The following is a 17,321-nucleotide window of genomic DNA, read 5'->3' as shown; positions in this document are numbered from 1 at the left end:
GTCCAAGATGAGCAGAGTTGGTTTCCTCTGAGGCCCCTCCTTGGCTTGCAGATGGGCTCTTGCTGCCTCTTCACATGGTTGTCTCTCTGTGCACGTGCAGCCCAGGTGTCTCTCTGTGTGTCCAATTTCTTCTTATAAGGACACCAGTCAGATTGGATTATGGCCCACCCTCACAGCCTCATTTTAATTACCTCTTAAAGGTCCTGTCTCCTAATACAGTCACATTCTGTGGTACTGGGGGTTAGGACCTCAACATATGAATTTTAAGGGGACACAATTTAGCTCACAACAGGAGGCCTGTTGGACTGGGATCTCCTCTCAGCTAAATGCTGTGGTGTGTTGAGTGGTCTGCTCACTCGACAAAGCCAAGGGCACAGCAAGTCTGGAAATCAAGACCCTAAACTTGTGAGGCCAAGCTTAACTGTAGTCACTGGCTAGTCCTGATGGAAGACAGGCTGATATTGCAGGTCCAAGGATCACAGATTCTTAGTCTTGAAATCGAGTCAAATTAGTGGTTTTCAAACCCCAAGGGGTTCCACTAAGATTTCAAGGAAGTTTCTCAAAGCCCTCAATCTTTCATCTCTTTCCCATTTGGGCTTCCATACAGAATTGCTTGGGGAGGTGGGGAGGAAAGAGGTTCCTCTGTGTTAAAATTTTAAATCCACTAATCTAGACCCAATACTTTATTTTATAGGTGAGGGATTCATTCATCAAACATGTTTTGAATACCTTCATGTATGATCCTCTTTGCTAGATTTGGGGTTGTTTGTTAATGAAACACAAGGCAACAAAAATTGACCAATAGGGTTTCCCTGGTGGCGCAGTGGTTGAGAGTCCACCTGCCGATGCCGGGGACACGGGTTCGTGTCCCGGTCCGGGAGGGTCCCACATGCCGCCGAGTGGCTGGGCCCGTGAGCCATGGCTGCTGAGCCTGCGCGTCCAGAGCCTGTGCTCCTCAGCAAGGGAGGCCACAACAGTGAGAGGCCCGCGTACTGCAAAAAAAAAAAAAAAAAAAAAAAAAATTTGACCAATAAACCCAGGAACCCTAAGCAGACTTGTCCTTACTTTTCACTGGTGTCTTAGTCTGTTTGGCTACTATAACAACATACCACAGACTGGGTGGCTCAAACAAAAAACATTATTTCACACAGTTCTGGAGGCTGTGAAGTCCAAGATCAAAGCACCGGCAGATTTGGTGTCTGGTGAGAGCCTGCTTCCTGGTTCATAGATAACCATTTTTTTGGTGTGACTTCACGTGGTGGGAGGGGTGAAGGATCTCTCTGAGCTCTCTTTTATTATTTATTTATTTAATTTTTATCGGAGTATGGTTGCTTAACACTGTTCTGTTAGCCTCCACTGCACAACAGAATGAATCAGCCGTACACTTTTTTTTTTTTTTTTTTTTTTTTTTTTTTTGCGGTACGCGGGCCTCTCACTGTTGTGGCCTCTCCCGTTGCGGAGCACAGGCTCTGGATACACAGGCTCAGCGGCTATGGCTCACGGGCCTAGCCACACCACAGCATGTGGGATCTTCCCGGACCGGGGCACGAACCCATGTCCCCTGCATCGGCAGGCGGACTCTCAACCACTGTGCCACCAGGGAAGCCCAGATATCCTCTCTGTTTTGGACTTCCCTCTCATTTAGGTCACCACAGTGTATTAGGTAGAGTTCCCTGTGCTATACAGTATGTTCCCATCAGTTGTCTATTTTATACATAGTATCAATAATGTATATGTGTCAATCCCCATCTCCCACTTCCTCCCCCCCCCCCGCCTTCCCCCTTAGTAGCCATACATTTGCTTGAGGTCTCTTTTATAAGGGCACCAATCACATTCATGAGGGCTCCACCTTCATAACCTAATCAGCTCTCAAAGACCCTACCTCTTAATACTATCCCATTGGGGGGTAGATTTCAACATATGAACTTTGAGAGGACACAGACATTCTGTCTATAGCTGGGATGCCAGCTAGTCCCTCTTTTCAAATGTGGGACAACTTGCCAGCCCTGTCCACAGCCACAATCTGAGTCTGTGAAAGTCTGCTTTAATATCCTTTAATATCATTTTAAATTTAATATCATCAATATCCTTTAATATTATTTAATATCATTTAATTCTCCCAAAAATCCTCTGAGATAAGTACTACAGATGAGGCCTCTAAGACTTGGGAGCAGAGGAATTGCCTGCTATCCCCCAGCTGGTAAATGCTGGGTCTGGGATGAGAATCCAGGTCTTTCTGACTCCAAAGTTCAAGTTCTCCATGACTTCCTGATACCACCTTTTAAAAGATGAGCCAGACTTTGAGCCTGAGCATCTGAGCAAGTGGAGGTACCATTAGCAAGCAGACAGAATCAGGAGAAGTGGTTTGCGATATGACAGATCATTCCATTTCAGATGATGAATTTGGGGTGGGGCCATCTTAGTGAAGGTCTGTAGATAATGTTAATCTGTAGATTTAACTGGGGAAGGGGGATTTGGTAGAAAGGTAGCAGGTGAAGGGACAGACCAGGAAGCGTCACATGGCAGGCTGAAAAATAAATTGGCCTATATTTGTCTCCTCTCTGATTTTTCTGAGAAAATAGACCTACCTTAATAATGTTGATAATTAGCCCAAGAGGTGAAAGCTCATTGACTGATAGCATCTCTCGGCTTCCCCATGATATGGCAAAGTGTACTATCTTCCCTCTAACAATAAACATAGAGATAGAAGCATCCAAGACACATGTGCAAAATGCCAGCTTTCAAATCCTCCACATTCAGGGAGCTCAGAGCAAGGCCATTGGTGAGTGAGTTTGGGGGGGAGGTGGGGGACAGAGATGGGATTTCTCATCCTTAGGCTTGTGTAGCACCAGGACTAGGAACTGTAAAGCATTATAGGAAATGAAATCACCAGCTATTGATTACTTAGGTTACGAAATGTCACCTAATCCCGACAGCAGCTTGGTGACATTAGAATGGGCCAGATCTGTCTCTGCTGTTTACTAGCTGTCAGACCTTGTACACATGGTCACTCCCCTGAGGCTCAACTTATTCACCTGTGAATTGTGGGAAATGAGGCCTCACACGTTGTTTTGAGATTTAAATAAGAAACCAGATGCTGCTTTGCAAGCAACCTTCTCGGAGCCTTCCAGGGTAAAATCTGAAACCAGCCTCCTTGGTAGAGGGCAGGGAGAGACTGAAGACAGAGGCAGCCCTCCAGATTGGTCGTGGCAAGTATAAGAAGCAAGGGGACTTTCTTGGGTGGCAGCAAGGTGAGTAGATCTCCACGCGTGCCCACAAGACTCTTAGAAGTTTACTCAGAGGCCTTCTCTGCACAGTCCAGGAGCCTCAGCACCACATTTCTATCTCAAGGCTGTATCCTTGGAGCAGCTTCTGGGAACAGGGAAGGCAAGTGGAAAGCATATTCCAGGGACAGGGGAGGGGAAGGGGAGCTTCCAGCTCAAGGGTCAACTGGCGGTAGCATCTTTTTGAAGGCCTCCTTTAACCCCATATGTACCAGACATTCATTCATCCTTCCATGAGTGTGTATTGTTACCCACTGTCACCAGTGACTTCACAATGCATAAAGCAGGCTTTAACGAATGTTGGTACTTCTGTCATCTAGGAAAAATTTGGTTTGGGAGTGGATTTTTCTGCCTACGTTTCAGTGGGAATGTGGCTCGGGTTCCAGGGACCAGCCTCACACAAGTTGTTCTGGGCAGCTGTGACCTAGAAGGGGCTGAGAACTTGCACATTCCTCTTTGAGACCTTTTCTTTCTCACCCTGGCCGCCTTCTCTCAGAGGTGCCCTCAAGATCAAGCCTTCCTCAGAGGTGGTTATGTGCTTAGTGTCAGGGAGCTTTTCTGATTGCAAAGACAACGGGAAGCCGACAAAATTAAGGGAGGGTATGGAATAATAAAAGCACATAGCAAATTCCGACCTACTGAATCCCACAGTACCAAAAATGGAGCACAACCCGTCATTTTGCAGGAAGGAATTGATACCCAGAGAGGGTGTGTGACCTGCCTGGAGCCACACAGCAAATTAGGGACAGGGCTAAATTTGGGACACAGATTTCCGGACTTGGGGTCCAAAGTATATCCTCTTTACCCACAGAGGACGTGTTTATGGTCAGCGAACTCGAAAGCAGTTTTTGCTGTACTTCATGTCCAGCGTGGAGGATTGGAAACAGAATGAGCCCGCCCAGTCAGCTTTACCTCTTGTCAAGCCCTACCTACTGCACACTCTGGGCAAGATGCCTCTGGTTAGGATGGTGCCGTCCCCAAAGCAGCCCGGAAAGGCCCGGCTTTGAGGAAGGACTCCATTCAAATGTATTCATCCATTCACTCATTCATTCACCCCCAGACACTTACTGAGCGCCTGTTATGTGTTATGTACAAGGGTGGCTGCTGGACAATTCATACTTGTCTGATCTCTCTTCTTGAGGAAGAAAGAGGACCTGAAATTCTTCCCAGGCTGAGCTGCTCAGAGCCAGGGTGTGGGGTGGAATTGTGGGGCTGGTCCTCAGCTGTGGCAACAGGTTTAGGAAATGTGGAATCTATGTTCCACTTGAGGGTGACCAGGAAGCCGGAGGGGCCATAGAGATCCGAATCAAGGAAGCACCTTGGCTGGAGCTGAGAACCAGCCACAGGGCTCAGAGGTAGGGTTGGGGAGGGGGGGATGGCACAGGAAGATGCCCAGAGGTACCCAGAGGAGTCCTGCAGGAGAGCAAAGAGATGGGAGGTAACAGCTAAGGGCGCCAAGTAGGCTTTGATAATACTTACCAGCCCTAACGAGTGAGTAGAGTACTTAAACATGGATTAGGAACACAGTGATGGTTATTTTAACTGTTCTCCTTAAAGAGAATGAGGGTGGGAAGGAGCAAAACCAAGGGATACTATAGACCAGTGCTTCCCAACCCCCTTCCCTCTTTTTAATTTTGCTAAAAAAACACATTAACTTTAAATTTACCATCTTAACCATTTTTAAGTGCACAGTTCAGTAGTTTTAAGTATATTTACATAGCTGGGCAAGAGACCCTAGAACTCTTTCATTTTGCAACACTGAAACTCTACACTGGCTAAACACTAAATCCCCAGCCCTTGGTAATCACTGTTCTATGTTTTGTTTCTATGATTTTTGACTACTTTAGATACCTCATGTGAATAGAATCTTACAGTATTTGTCCTTTTTCCCAGCCCTTTAAAAAAATCTATGTCCTGGCACTGTTCACAGGTGTGACAGTATCCCATTGGTAACATCTCCAATTATATATATACACACACACACACATACACACACACACGGGGGAGAGCAAAAGGGAGGGAGAGATGGCCCCAAATGCTCACACAGCCAAGTCTTGGGTAGGGATACACGCAGAGTTGGAAAAAGCCCTGTAGAAATTCTGATACTCCCCAAGAGTATGCCCCCCTTGTTGAGACTCACTGTTGTGGACAGAAAGAGAGTTCTCCAAAGCATCGGAGGCAGAGCAGGAGTCAGTCCCAACATTTATTGAGCACTCATGGTGTACAGAGTACTGGGCAAAGCACTGGAAGGAAATACAGTGGAGATTCAACAGCTACTGTCGCTCGCCTCCTGATTACATTTTAAGTGAATGGAGAAGATACACACACGAACATGTATAAACTAATATCTAGACACATGCATTTCTTATTCACCACTGCAAGTTATCATGAGAGTTTACCGAAGTAACTAGGGCATGAGAAGCCATTGGGACACATGGGCTAAGTAAAAATCAAAGATACATTTCAGTGCTCAGGTTCATACTTAGCACTCTGGTGATGAGTGGAAGCTACCAGAAGACACTAGAAAATACCAGAAACTTGGTGAATCTATTTTCTTAACTCTATTGGTCATTTTGTTTCAAATTTAAGAATTCAGTTTACCATGAAATAAAGGAAATTGACTCAACAAAGTACTAGAATACCTTTATGTTAAAAACTTTTTTTTAAAAGTAAAATCAGCCTATTGATAGTACCATTTCCAAAGGTCAGGCACAGATTCTGAAAGTTAATAGCATTTTTCATCTTTTTAAAAAAAGCTTCCATTATGTGAAAGACTTTCCAATATATTTCGTGAACAGAGATATTTTATTGCTCTATATTATATTTGGGAAAACTTGTTTATATTCTTACATGCTTTTAAAGTAGGGTTGCCAGATAAAATATAAGATATATTTTAGTGCATGGGACATACTCATACTAAAAAAAATTATTAATTGTTTATTTGAAATTAAAATTTAACCAGACATCTTGTATTTTATTTGCTAAATCTGGCAACCCTATTTTTAGGTTAACATACCTTTGGAATATCCAAAGGTTTCCAATAAGGTGTGGGGAGCAAAGAAGCTAATTTAGCTTCATTTATATGCTAACACTGTCAGAAGGGAAGGCTTATTCTTCTGGCAGGAAAATGGTAGGTTTTGTAGGATTTACTCAAATATTGGAGACATCTTCATTTCTTACACCTTTTATCATTACTATTTTAGCAGTGCACGTTTTAGTCAGTTGAATTTTTACCTTGAAATTTTTGACAGAGACGACTGGTTAGAATTATTAAAATAAGATTGTAGTCTGAGGAATAGAAAAACTAACATCTGGCTTGAAAAGTCCCCTATAACATATGTTCACGTCCTCAATAATTTCTTCTCTGTTAACACTTTATCCCCCCAACCCGCAAAAAAACAACAAATGTCAACACTCACATCTTGTTAAATTATACAACGTCCCTTCCCCTATTCATGATCACTTCCTGCCACTCTCTGCCCCTCCCCTTTCCATATTGATTTTTTTTTTGATAATTGAAAACACTAGCTCTTGTGCACCACAAAGAGTGTCTGTCAGGCATGGATCAATGGGTGGTCATGGACCCAAGAAAACAGGAAAAAGAAAAGCTCACCTCTCAGATGCTTGGAGGCATGAAAACTATGACAGAAAGTGGTGGGGAGGGAGGGAGGAGGGCTGGTAGACTGGATTGACACATTCTGTTCTAGAAATGCACTTCCTTGTATCTAAATGTACAGTTCATGTCTTATTTTAAGTTGAGATTCTACATTGGAGGAGAGATATTTCAACACCAATTTTGCAAAGAAAAGAAGTTCATGTAACTCCAACCATTGTAGAGGAATGTAGAATGATAACACTTTCTGAGTTCCAACCTCCATCCACTATTCTTTTTTTAAACACATCAAAGGGTATATCTATATGTAAAGAATGTACTTCTCTGTTCATATTCCACATACACATAAAATTACTATGAACATTAACAAACACATAGATTGTATTTAAAGGCATATACAGCCTTTGACTTTCAAAAGCTACTTGTTAATTGAGTTATTCTGGGCCTGACTCCACCTGTTTCCAGCTTGCCCAGGTGCACATAGGTTACAGCTCTCCTTTGTGCCTTGAGGTCTTTCCAGAAAAGAGGATGAGTATGAGAAATTAAGTTGAGGCAAAGAAGCCACGGGGTTTCATATCACCATGTAAAGGTGGAGTTAAGCAACATATATTATTAAAGCAGAAAAATATTTCTATGCCCCCTCTGGCATTTAACATTCCTTATGCTAAGACAGCATTCCATCCAGCTGCTTGCCACATACCCTTTTCTTTTCAGAAATATAAGTTCCAAATTCCATCGTTTAGACAACTTTCCATATGCTGTTCTGATGACGACATAAACTTTTGTCTCTGAATGCCCCTGACCGACCTCAAGGAGAACAAGTCAGGCTGTTCTTTTACTACAGAAAACGGCCGGAAGAGGGTTTGCTTTGGGTTCCCATTCGTGGTCATGATGAGGTGGGTGGCTACAGAATGTACGTGAAAGAGTGATGGACTCCCCAGGGCCAAAGTAGCCCCCCAGATTTTGCATCAACAGAAGCAGCAGTGCACAGAAGGGTGTCCCTATGGGGGGTGAGAGCCCCCTCTAGAGCCCCACTTCTAAGGCTCAGTAGGGTCCGCGTCCCAGTTTGAACACGTACTTGGCAATTACACGTGCAGGAGGAGTCCTGTTGGACTCCTGTTACTGGCCTGCTGAGGTTTTTCTCATGGTGACTGGTATGGATACTGCCTGCCTGGAGCTGCCTGGAAACCCAGTCCCGGCCCCGCCCTAGTAGTGTTCCCCTGGCACCCGGACGAAGGATGCCAAGCAGACAAGGAACAGTTCCCACTGGGGATGGCGCCTTCCCGCTCCTTCACTTCCCGCTTCCTCTTCCTCCTGCTTTCTTCTTTTCCTCCTTCTCTGCTGCCTCCCTCTGTCCCCGCTCCATCCTTTGGCGCTGGCGGCCAGGGCACAGCTCACGGGGGCGGGGCAGAGGCGCTCGCGTGGCTGTACGAGCGCCTGGACAGAGAGGCCCGGGTGGTCCTGCTCTCCACCTCCTGCCCTGCCTCCCCTCTCGCTCCTGGGGGACCAGGGTTGGGGCAGCAGGGGAACGTGGCCATGAAGCCGAGGCGGAACCGCTGGTTCATGAAGCAGTAGATGATGGGGTTGACGCAGGAGGAGGTGTAGGAGAGCAGGAGGATGAAGGAGATGGGGGTCCCGGAGAGGCGGTGTTCGGCAGAGGCGGTGTCAAAGGCCCGCCAGGCGTTGGCGCTGAAGATGGGCATCCAGCAGAGGAAGAAGAGAACCACGATGACCATGAGCATGCGGATCACCCGCTTCTTGGCCATCAGGTTGGTCGCGGGGCTGCTGCTTCTCATGCGGCCGAGCCTGCCGCCACCGCTGCTGGACAGCTGCAGCAGCTCCAGCTTCCCTGGAGCTTGCTTGGACCTCTGCAGGTAACACCCATCGGTGGCCTCGTATCTGCCGCTGCTGCCGAGGCTCGGCTTCCTTTCTGGGTGGGCAAGGGATAACACTTATTTTTCGGGATGGGTCATGCAAGACAGAAGGCATGGAACCCCTGCCCCCTGCATCAAGGGGCTAAACCACACTTGAACTGTACTATTGGGCAGGCGACCTCGGGCCTGCCTTGACATGGGTAGGTGTTGTTTACACTAGTCCTTTCCTTCAAATGAAAAGCTACTTAAAACCACTAAAATAATATATAGTATCTGAGGTACATAATTTATAATAGTAAAATAATATTTTACATATGTAGATTATAAGGATAAAAAACTGTTCAAGAATGAATAGGCACACTCTTCTTCCAGCTCCTCAGGGGGAAGTTTCCTGCTTGCTTGGGAAACCTCCAGACTGCTTTTACTGGGAGGACTCTGCATAATGAGCAAAAACCAAAGAAGACCTTGAAGTTGTATAAGTGGTAAAGAGTTGAGGAAAGGGGTGGAGTGAGAAGGGGGGGCGAGTGATACCAACAAAGGTGTCAGGTAAGTTTCTCTGACCAGTGCACTATAATGAAGGGGGGGACGGGAGGCTCTGTGGCAGCTGCAACGGGAGTGAAGGGGAGGAGAGAGAATGGCGCCTGGAATTACAATTTGCTTTGGTTGCGGAAGGGGGTCCATTTGAATGCAACGGCACAGGGAGCCTGGGACCCATGGGCCCTCAGCTTGTAACTGGGCGATGTGTGTATTATTTCATCTATTCCAATCAGCACCCTTTTGAGAGGAATAATTTCTTCATTTTACAGATGAAGAATAGAGACACTGGGTCTCATGACTGTGCCTTAGGACACAGAGTATCCTAAGAAGACTTTTGAAAACCTCTAATATACCCTATACACACTCTGGGTATATCTATTTAAGTTACAGAAAATAAGCTTTTGTAATCTTTTGGCATAAACATACAGCTAAGAGATAGTTACCTCTAGCAGACTTCTTCTGGCTAGCATCAAATTTTATTCCCTGGTAAAGTTCCAGAGAGATTAATCCATATGCCACCATCATCACAATTCCAGGAATAAGAAAGAGGATGAGTAACAGGAAGGTGTGCCTAATAAAATAAAAAGCAATCCAATAACCATCATCTCTAGCATTTCAAACTCAGATGAGATGGAATAAGCAAGGTTCATCTCCATTTTAATGAGTCTGAGGAAACACATTAATTACTAGGATTTAATATCTTTGGAAATTTCCCATCTGGAGGGTCAGTCATTAGAAGTTGTTTACTTCTTTTCTTTCAGATAAAGTCTCTTATGAAGGACTAGTTAAATTTGAAAAGTTTGGTGTAAGTCTGTGCCTGAAACAAGTCTACATTTAAAACAAATGAGAGCTTAAAAAGGAAAAAAAAAACAAGCCAATGAGAGTAGGTGAATACCTCAATAAAATGGTTTCTGAAATAATAGTAATAATAAGAGCTTACATTCATTGATGACTTATTCAATTTCAATATAGCATATATATATTACTATATCTAATTCCCATAATAACTTTTGAGGTAGGTACTATTAACATAATACCCATTTTACAAATGAGGAAACAGACTTAGAGACAATAAATAATTTGTCCAAAGTTACACAGCTCGTGGCAAAGGTGAGATCTGAACCCTAGCAATATGATTCTAGAACTCATGCTCTTAAACATCACAATATACCATTTGTTGACTTTATAGCAACAGAATCATCTAATGCATAGGTAGCAATGATGGAAAACCTCCTTGGTTTTGCAAAATAAGCATTCTGGCTGTTCTGACCCATTGGCACAGCGGCAAGCTTGTTCTAGTGCCTGGTGGGCCAGAGCTATGCTTTCTGTAAATATGTTTGATTCCTGAAGAATTGCAGCCTCCTTCTTTATGAGTCTGGCCCCTAAATCACTTTTGCAGTCTGGCATGTTAAGATTACGCGATTAGGCCATAAAATTGTCAGAGGCTCACAGTGGCTGAGCCATTTCTCATTTCAATTGGACGTGTTTTGATAAGAGTTCTTTTCGAGTCTTGGAAAAGTCCCTCATTTGCAACATAACTCTTTTTGTGTGTACGCGTTACTTGGATGAAATGAAAAAAAGGAAGGCAAAGAAAGCAGAGATGACCTCAGTTTTGAGCTATTTTTTTTTTAAATCCTTGTCTGAAGTTTCCAACATCTGTGTTTTTTAGGGTTGGTTTCTATTGCCAGTTTTTTTCTATGTACAGCTCATATTTTCCCATTTATTCCCATGTCTAATACTTTTTTAAATTTTTTATTTATTTATTTTTGGCTGTGTTGTGCCTTCGTTTCTGTGCGAGGACTTTCTCTAGTTGCAGCAAGAGGGGGCCACTCTTCATCGCGGTGCGCGGGCCTCTCACTATGGGGGCCTCTCTTGTTGTGGAGCACAGGCTCCAGACGCGCAGGCTCAGTAGTCGTGGCTCACGGGCCCAGTTGCTCTGCGGCATGTGGGATCTCCCCAGACCAGGGCTCAAACCCGTGTCCCCTGCATTGGCAGGCAGACTCTCAACCACTGAGCCACCAGGGAAGCCCTTGAGCCATTTTAAAATATCTAACTCCCTCCTTCTAAAACATGCTGGGAACTGGTAAACATAATGTCCTGCATTTGTGTAGCCTTTTTAAAGATATTTAGTGACATTTTCATAAACATGCTCTCATTTGAATCTCACATCCATCTAATGAGGTAGATAAAAAAATATCTTTATTCTTAAATCTTTGTGTAGATAAAGGACTTGAACGTCAGGGAGGTGATATGAACTTGTCCAATATCACCCACTAGTAAGCAAAGAAACAGGTACTAGAACCTTGCCTTTTAATTTCCAGTACAGTGTCCTGTGCAAGTACCACAGTTGCAGCTCTAAGAAAAACCACATGGGATTCGAAACTCATCCTTGGCTCTACCTCCAGTTCTTGGAGAATCAGAGCTCTTCCAGAAGCACACTGCATAGTGGTTAAGACCAGATGCTCTCTTATCTCTTCTAGGTTTGGGACCTGGAGCAACGTGCTTAACCTCTCCATGTCTCAGTTTCCTCTGTAAAATGGGGACAATAATAGTACCCACCCTATAGGGTTTTGAGAGGATTAGTTGAATTTATATATATATATATATATATATATATATATATATATATATATATATATATATGGCGTTTAAAACACAGCACTCTAAGTGTTTGCTGTCACTGTTACTCTAGAAAGAGGTTAGAGCGAACCTTCTCAATAAGTCTCCAGGAGACTGATCCCCCAGACACTGGACAATACATTTCAGTTTTTATTAAACCTGCAAAATTATATCGAGTTGTATTAAACAAATAAACTCATGCAGCCTTACCAGGACTGCTGCATGACATCATTTGGCAGTAGAAAACGGCACATGTTCGCAGTCTGATTGTTATTTTTGGTAAAAGGCACCAAGTTGCTATAAATCGGGTATGGAGTCATGGTAAAGGAGAGGCACCAGGTAGCGGCAATCACCTTCAAAGCGTGGGATTTTGTCTGCCAGACTCGGGACTGTAAGGGCTTGCAAATTGCACCATATCTCTCCAGCGATATGGCTACCAGATTAAAGGTGGAGACACTCACAGAGGTGCCTGGAAAAGGAACAAAGAAGCTGGTTATGCAGGCTCTGAAATCCAAAGTTTATTTTGTGCAGGTTTGATAGATAGCAGAGGAAAATGCTCACAGGGTAAGAATATTGTGTATATATATCTAAAAAAAATGATTTATTCCCAGCTTTGTCCCCAAAACGATTTGAGGCAGGTAACGAAATGTGTTTGCAAATACATCTTATTGCCAATTTTTAGATAAGTTTATTGAACTTTGATTACAACCAACTCCTTCCTAGGCTGAAGGTGCTCATTAATTAATAACCAAGTGGATGAAATATGTTCCTATCCCACAGAAGAGATTTCTGAGTGACCTGTAGAATAGCTTTAGTTTTGAGCATGATCTGCATAGGTAAATTGACCTTTTAACCCAATATTCTCAAGGACTGTGAGCCTGAAAATTCAGTGGGGTCTGAGCTGGGAGCATTAAAACTCTTCCTGAAAATTTCTAGTACAGACATTTTTTTAAAGATTTTTTTGATGTGGACCATTTTTAAAGTCTTTATTGAATTTGTTACACTATTGCTTCTGTTTCATGTTTTGGTTTTCTGGCCACAAGGTATGTGAGATCTTAGCTCCCTGACCAGGGATCAAACCCACACCCCCCTGCATTGGAAGGGGAAGTCTTAACCACTGGACCACCAGGGAAGTCCCCAAACTGTTTTTAAGAGTGAAACATTCTAAGTTTCAAAATGGAGTGTTGGAAAAATACCTAGTGAAAAAGGAAGAAGGGGAAACTCTCCATATCATAACTAACGTTTTTCTCTGGGTGGAAGGGCTAGGGCCTGCTTTCTCATTCTCTTTGCTTCCTGTATTTTGTAAAAGGAACGTGCATCATCAGTGAGGAAGACGTCAAAACACCTCGTTCAAAAGGATATACTTACGCATAGTCAAAAAAGCTTAATTTTCCTTATTTTTTGTATTTTGTGTGTGTACATACTTATTATAATCTCTTATCCCCTTAAAATTCCCTTTAATTCTTCATCCATAAATTCAACTGATTCTTCTCTTATCTCTTACCATGATGGAGGAGTTCTTAGCCTGGGGCCTTTTGTGAATCTATGTATAAAAATATTCTTTTTCTTGGGAGAATAGCCATAGTATTCCTGAGAGACTTGAAGGAATCTACAACCCTGAAACCGTTCTATAAGAACTTACATTCTGAGACAGGATTTGCTGTGTTTTATAGGACTTTACTCTAAGGAGTTGATGACATCTGAATTAGAGGGTACAGCCCCAAAGTCCTCAGAGTCAAGTCTGTACAATGGGTCCACTGTACTTATAAACCCACCAGCAGGCAAGCAGTCTTTTTTTTGGCTATGTATGAGAAGTTTAATGAGTGTTAACTATTAGAAACAATATTGAGGAGAACATAAAATTAAGGGAAGAATTGAAATCACTGGAATCAGAAATCCAACAAAACCATTATGGTATTGCAAGCACTTTCAGAATTATCTTGCTTTTCATTTTCTAGAACAATCCTGGAAATTTTCAGGAAGAGTTTTAAAGCTCCTAGCTCAGACCCCAGCTATTTTAAAACACTTTTGGTTGTGGTGAAACTTACATAACATAAACTTAATCATTTTAAAGTGTTCTGTGGCATTTAGCACATTCACAACGTTGTGCAACTACACAAGCACTCTTTTTAAATCTCTTTCCACAAACCTTGGTTAAGATTATTAAATATTATCATAAGATATATACAGACAGGTCTTGAAAGCCTAAAGCACTATGAGATGTTGGTTATTATTATTGCGTCATTGTTTAACAATGATCCTTTTCATTTGTGAGTCCATTTTTCTTTTCAGAGGACTGGACCCAGATTGACACTTTCTTGGTTATTTGTCCATGTCATGCAGATCAGTTATTCATCATCATTTTGTCACTGCTGGATCCCACTTCCTCAATTGGGAGAAATAAAGGCTTTTAAAGCTTTCCGGTCATTGAAGGCTGCCCTAGCCCAACTCAGCTCTGCATATTTTGCCTGGCTTAGGTCAGAACAAACAACAACTCCTTCCTCAATCTCCGCCTCTCCTCCTCCTCTCCCAACTAATTCTCAGAATGGGCAAGGGACAAAGCATTTTGGCAGACAGAGGGGACAAAGAAACATGTTTTGTTTCAGCCTTGGAAGAGCCACAGGAGTTGGCAAAGCGAGGTCATGTACTCACCACTGTTGTGGCTACCGATCTGGGTTCAAGTCAGCTCTGTAGCTTACCACCTGTGTGTCCTTGGGCACATTATTAACCTCTCTGTGCCTCTGTTCCCTCCTCAGTGAAACAGGGAAGGATAACTGTATATTCTTTATAGGGTGGTTGGGAGATAAAATATGATCATGGAAGTAAAAACTTAAAGCAATTAGGAGACTATCTGGTGCTCAAAAAATGCATTCAAAAATATTAGCTCTTGTGACTTTTATTATCATCAGCATCATTTTGATTGGCAAAGGCAGAGAGCTGAATATCTCAGCCAACCAGTGTCAGCTTAGCGACCCACAGGCTCTAGGAACAAATTCAATTCCTCGTCTAGTGGCAGAGGTCTCTCTCTCTCTCTCTCTCTCTCTCTCTCTCTCTCTCTCTCTCTGCCTGAGATGGTCCCAGACCCTGGGAAAACAGTCTGGGAAGTGAATCCTGAGAAGGGAATCTAGAACTCTGATGAAACTGGTTTTCAAATAGCCCCTGTTCCCTAGGAAAGCCAGAGCAACAGCAGAAAAAGCCCTCTTCCAGCACCCTGGCCACCCCAAAAGCCATGCCTTGGGTTGGGTAGAGCTCAGAATACAATCAACGACCTCCAGGAAGGAACAGAACAGCTTGCACCTGTCTTACTTTCTAACAGAAGCAAGCAAAACCAACCTCTTCTGTGGCTTCTTACCAACTTATTCCACTTTGAGAAACTGACCCCTAAAACTGGGGACTGACTTCTGGGGAGTTATGAGGACTGACCCCCCTTAAAGCCAGCTCCTCTGTCCTTACACCTAGCCCTACACAGACAGATGTTTTGTTTTGGCTGTTAGGGGTTGGGGAAGGTCTGGGGCTGAGCGGGGTCTGGGGCGAGCTCCAGAAATAGGCACCAGCAGCAACTCATCCATGAAGTAGGTGGTGGTCTTGCAGACAGCGCTCCCAAAGATGAAATCCTTGAGCAGGTTGGGGATGAGGTTGAAGGGCGTGCAGAAGAGGCAGAGCGTGAGGTCACTGACAGCCAGGGAGAGCAGGAAGATGTTGGTGACCGTTCTCATCCTCTTGTTCCGAATCAGCACCGTCATGACCAGCGTGTTTCCCAGCACACTGAGCAGGAATATCAAGGAGTACAAGAGAATCTGCACGGCTGGCTGCCACTCTGAGAGGAGGAACGGAGACGAGGGATGGAGGTTATGAGAGCAGAATGTTAAAACCTAGCACGCACAGCGAACACTTATTTCCTGCCGATTTTTTTTTTTTCAGGGGCGGACATCATTGAACCCAGATCTCCCTGTACTTACAATATTTTGCAGAAACAAAGTGAGGAGAGCACAGAGTGATTCAGTTGCTTCTAAAATGTTGGTCTGTTAAAGGATCACTCACTCAGGGAACCACTTTTTCTTAAGAACAAAGCTCCTCTAGTGAATAGTGATTGCTTTCTTTCCTAAGCTGCTAAGCATTATTTTGCTATAATCACTTCTTCACACTGATTTCCCCCAAGAAAAGGCGACAGCTAGATTGCGACAGCACCTTTTCTGTGATGCTTGTAAGTTCAAGCTTTTACACTTGTCCTTGCTTCTGGCTCCACTTCAGGTCCTCCTCCCACTGCTTTTGTGCCCCCAAGTCCTGTACATTAATCCCAACTCTCCCCTGGGGAACAAGAAGAACATTGGACTCAATTCTTCTTTTTGATCTCTTATTCAAACTTCTGAACAGATGACTTTACCCAGCCTTGTCTCACGAGGACTTTGTTATATTTTCGCAGTCAGCCTTGCCTTTGCTGATTTCTTCCCCCAACTTAATAGTTTTCTGAATTAAAATATCAGCCTCTGACACCTACCTTTGGAAGCATGGGGCTGATCCAAGCAGAAAAGCGTCTTGTTTTCGATCCCCAGTTCGCAGGGAGGCGTCATGTTGCTTCCATTCAAGAGAAGGCTGTCCACATCCATCCTTGCTTGCTGCTTTTCACCAAGCGCTGGCGAGCTGATGAATGGCTCACTCTCGGCTCATTCCTCTAATGACCGACTGGAGAGTTTCCCAAATGCAACCTGCCGTGGAGGGGCAAGGGGGTTGGGGGAGTGATTGCCAGGTGTGGGCTTCTGAAGCCATTCTTAAAGGCGACTGGAGTTCCACACACTCAGGCCAGCTGGGCAAACATGTGCACTCCTGTCTTGGAAAGAGCAGCTGATGCAAGGCAAGCCTGCCCCACCTTCCAGGCCCACCCCATTCCTGGGCCAGCCATGGGGCCCTGCGCACAGACAGCCTGATTGTAACTTAACCCTTCCTGGAGTGTCGCTGCTTTTCCACACACATGCACACAGGTGTGGACACACACATACATGGACACATTACCTCTCTTCTCTGTATAGGAACCTGTCACCGTCCCAGACATAGGCAGAATAAAGCCCAAACTGGCCGTGTGAGACAGAAACAATTAACACAGTAACAGATACCATAATGCAGAGCATCAGGACTAAAGGACACGGAGGGACTGTGTTTCTACCTCCTTATATAAAAGCAGTTAGTGCCTTTTTAGCTTTGGACCCATGCCCAGCAGTGTGTGTGGATATAACTACTGGTTGTTTAAGCTTTTACCAACCACAGGGTTATTTCTCTGCCCTTGGAAACTGAAAGAAGGGGGGTACTTTGACTATACGTGCCTTGATTCTTATTACAGAAACACTTTAGTAAGATTTTCCATTCGTTCATTTATTCACTCATCCATTCATTCAGCAC

General features: G+C 44.0%; 2 protein-coding genes across 3 annotated transcripts in view; one reads left to right on the top strand and one right to left on the bottom strand.

The window, feature by feature from the left end:
- The window catches only part of LOC132493175 (protein FAM184B-like), a 61,777-nt gene that overhangs the window by 19,647 nt on the left and 24,809 nt on the right, over window positions 1–17,321 (top strand). The window lies entirely within an intron of this gene.
- LOC132478293 (cholecystokinin receptor type A-like) lies at window positions 8,292–16,662 on the bottom strand. The gene is made up of 5 exons (XM_060081402.1): window positions 16,426–16,662; window positions 15,489–15,744; window positions 12,138–12,416; window positions 9,752–9,879; window positions 8,292–8,827 (listed from the first exon to the last, which is right to left on the bottom strand). Exons 1-5 carry the CDS (start codon window positions 16,532–16,534, stop codon window positions 8,292–8,294), a joined length of 1,308 nt encoding a protein of 435 aa, XP_059937385.1. The 5' UTR covers window positions 16,535–16,662.

This window comes from Mesoplodon densirostris, chromosome 1 (assembly GCF_025265405.1).
Source record: "Mesoplodon densirostris isolate mMesDen1 chromosome 1, mMesDen1 primary haplotype, whole genome shotgun sequence".
Classification (NCBI taxonomy): Eukaryota; Metazoa; Chordata; class Mammalia; order Artiodactyla; family Ziphiidae; genus Mesoplodon; species Mesoplodon densirostris.
This window is presented reverse-complemented; position numbering and strand designations above follow the sequence as displayed.

Coding starts and splice junctions, on each gene's coding strand:
- LOC132478293 (XM_060081402.1), bottom strand. CDS start 16,534: ATGGATGTGGACAGCCTTCTCTTGAATGGAAGCAACATGACGCCTCCC. Junction 12,417..15,488: donor ACCACCTACTTCATGGATGA/GTTGCTGCTGGT, acceptor CTGCATAACCAG/CTTCTTTGTTCCTTTTCCAG. Junction 9,880..12,137: donor GATGTCATGCAGCAGTCCTG/GTAAGGCTGCAT, acceptor TTATTTTATTAG/GCACACCTTCCTGTTACTCA.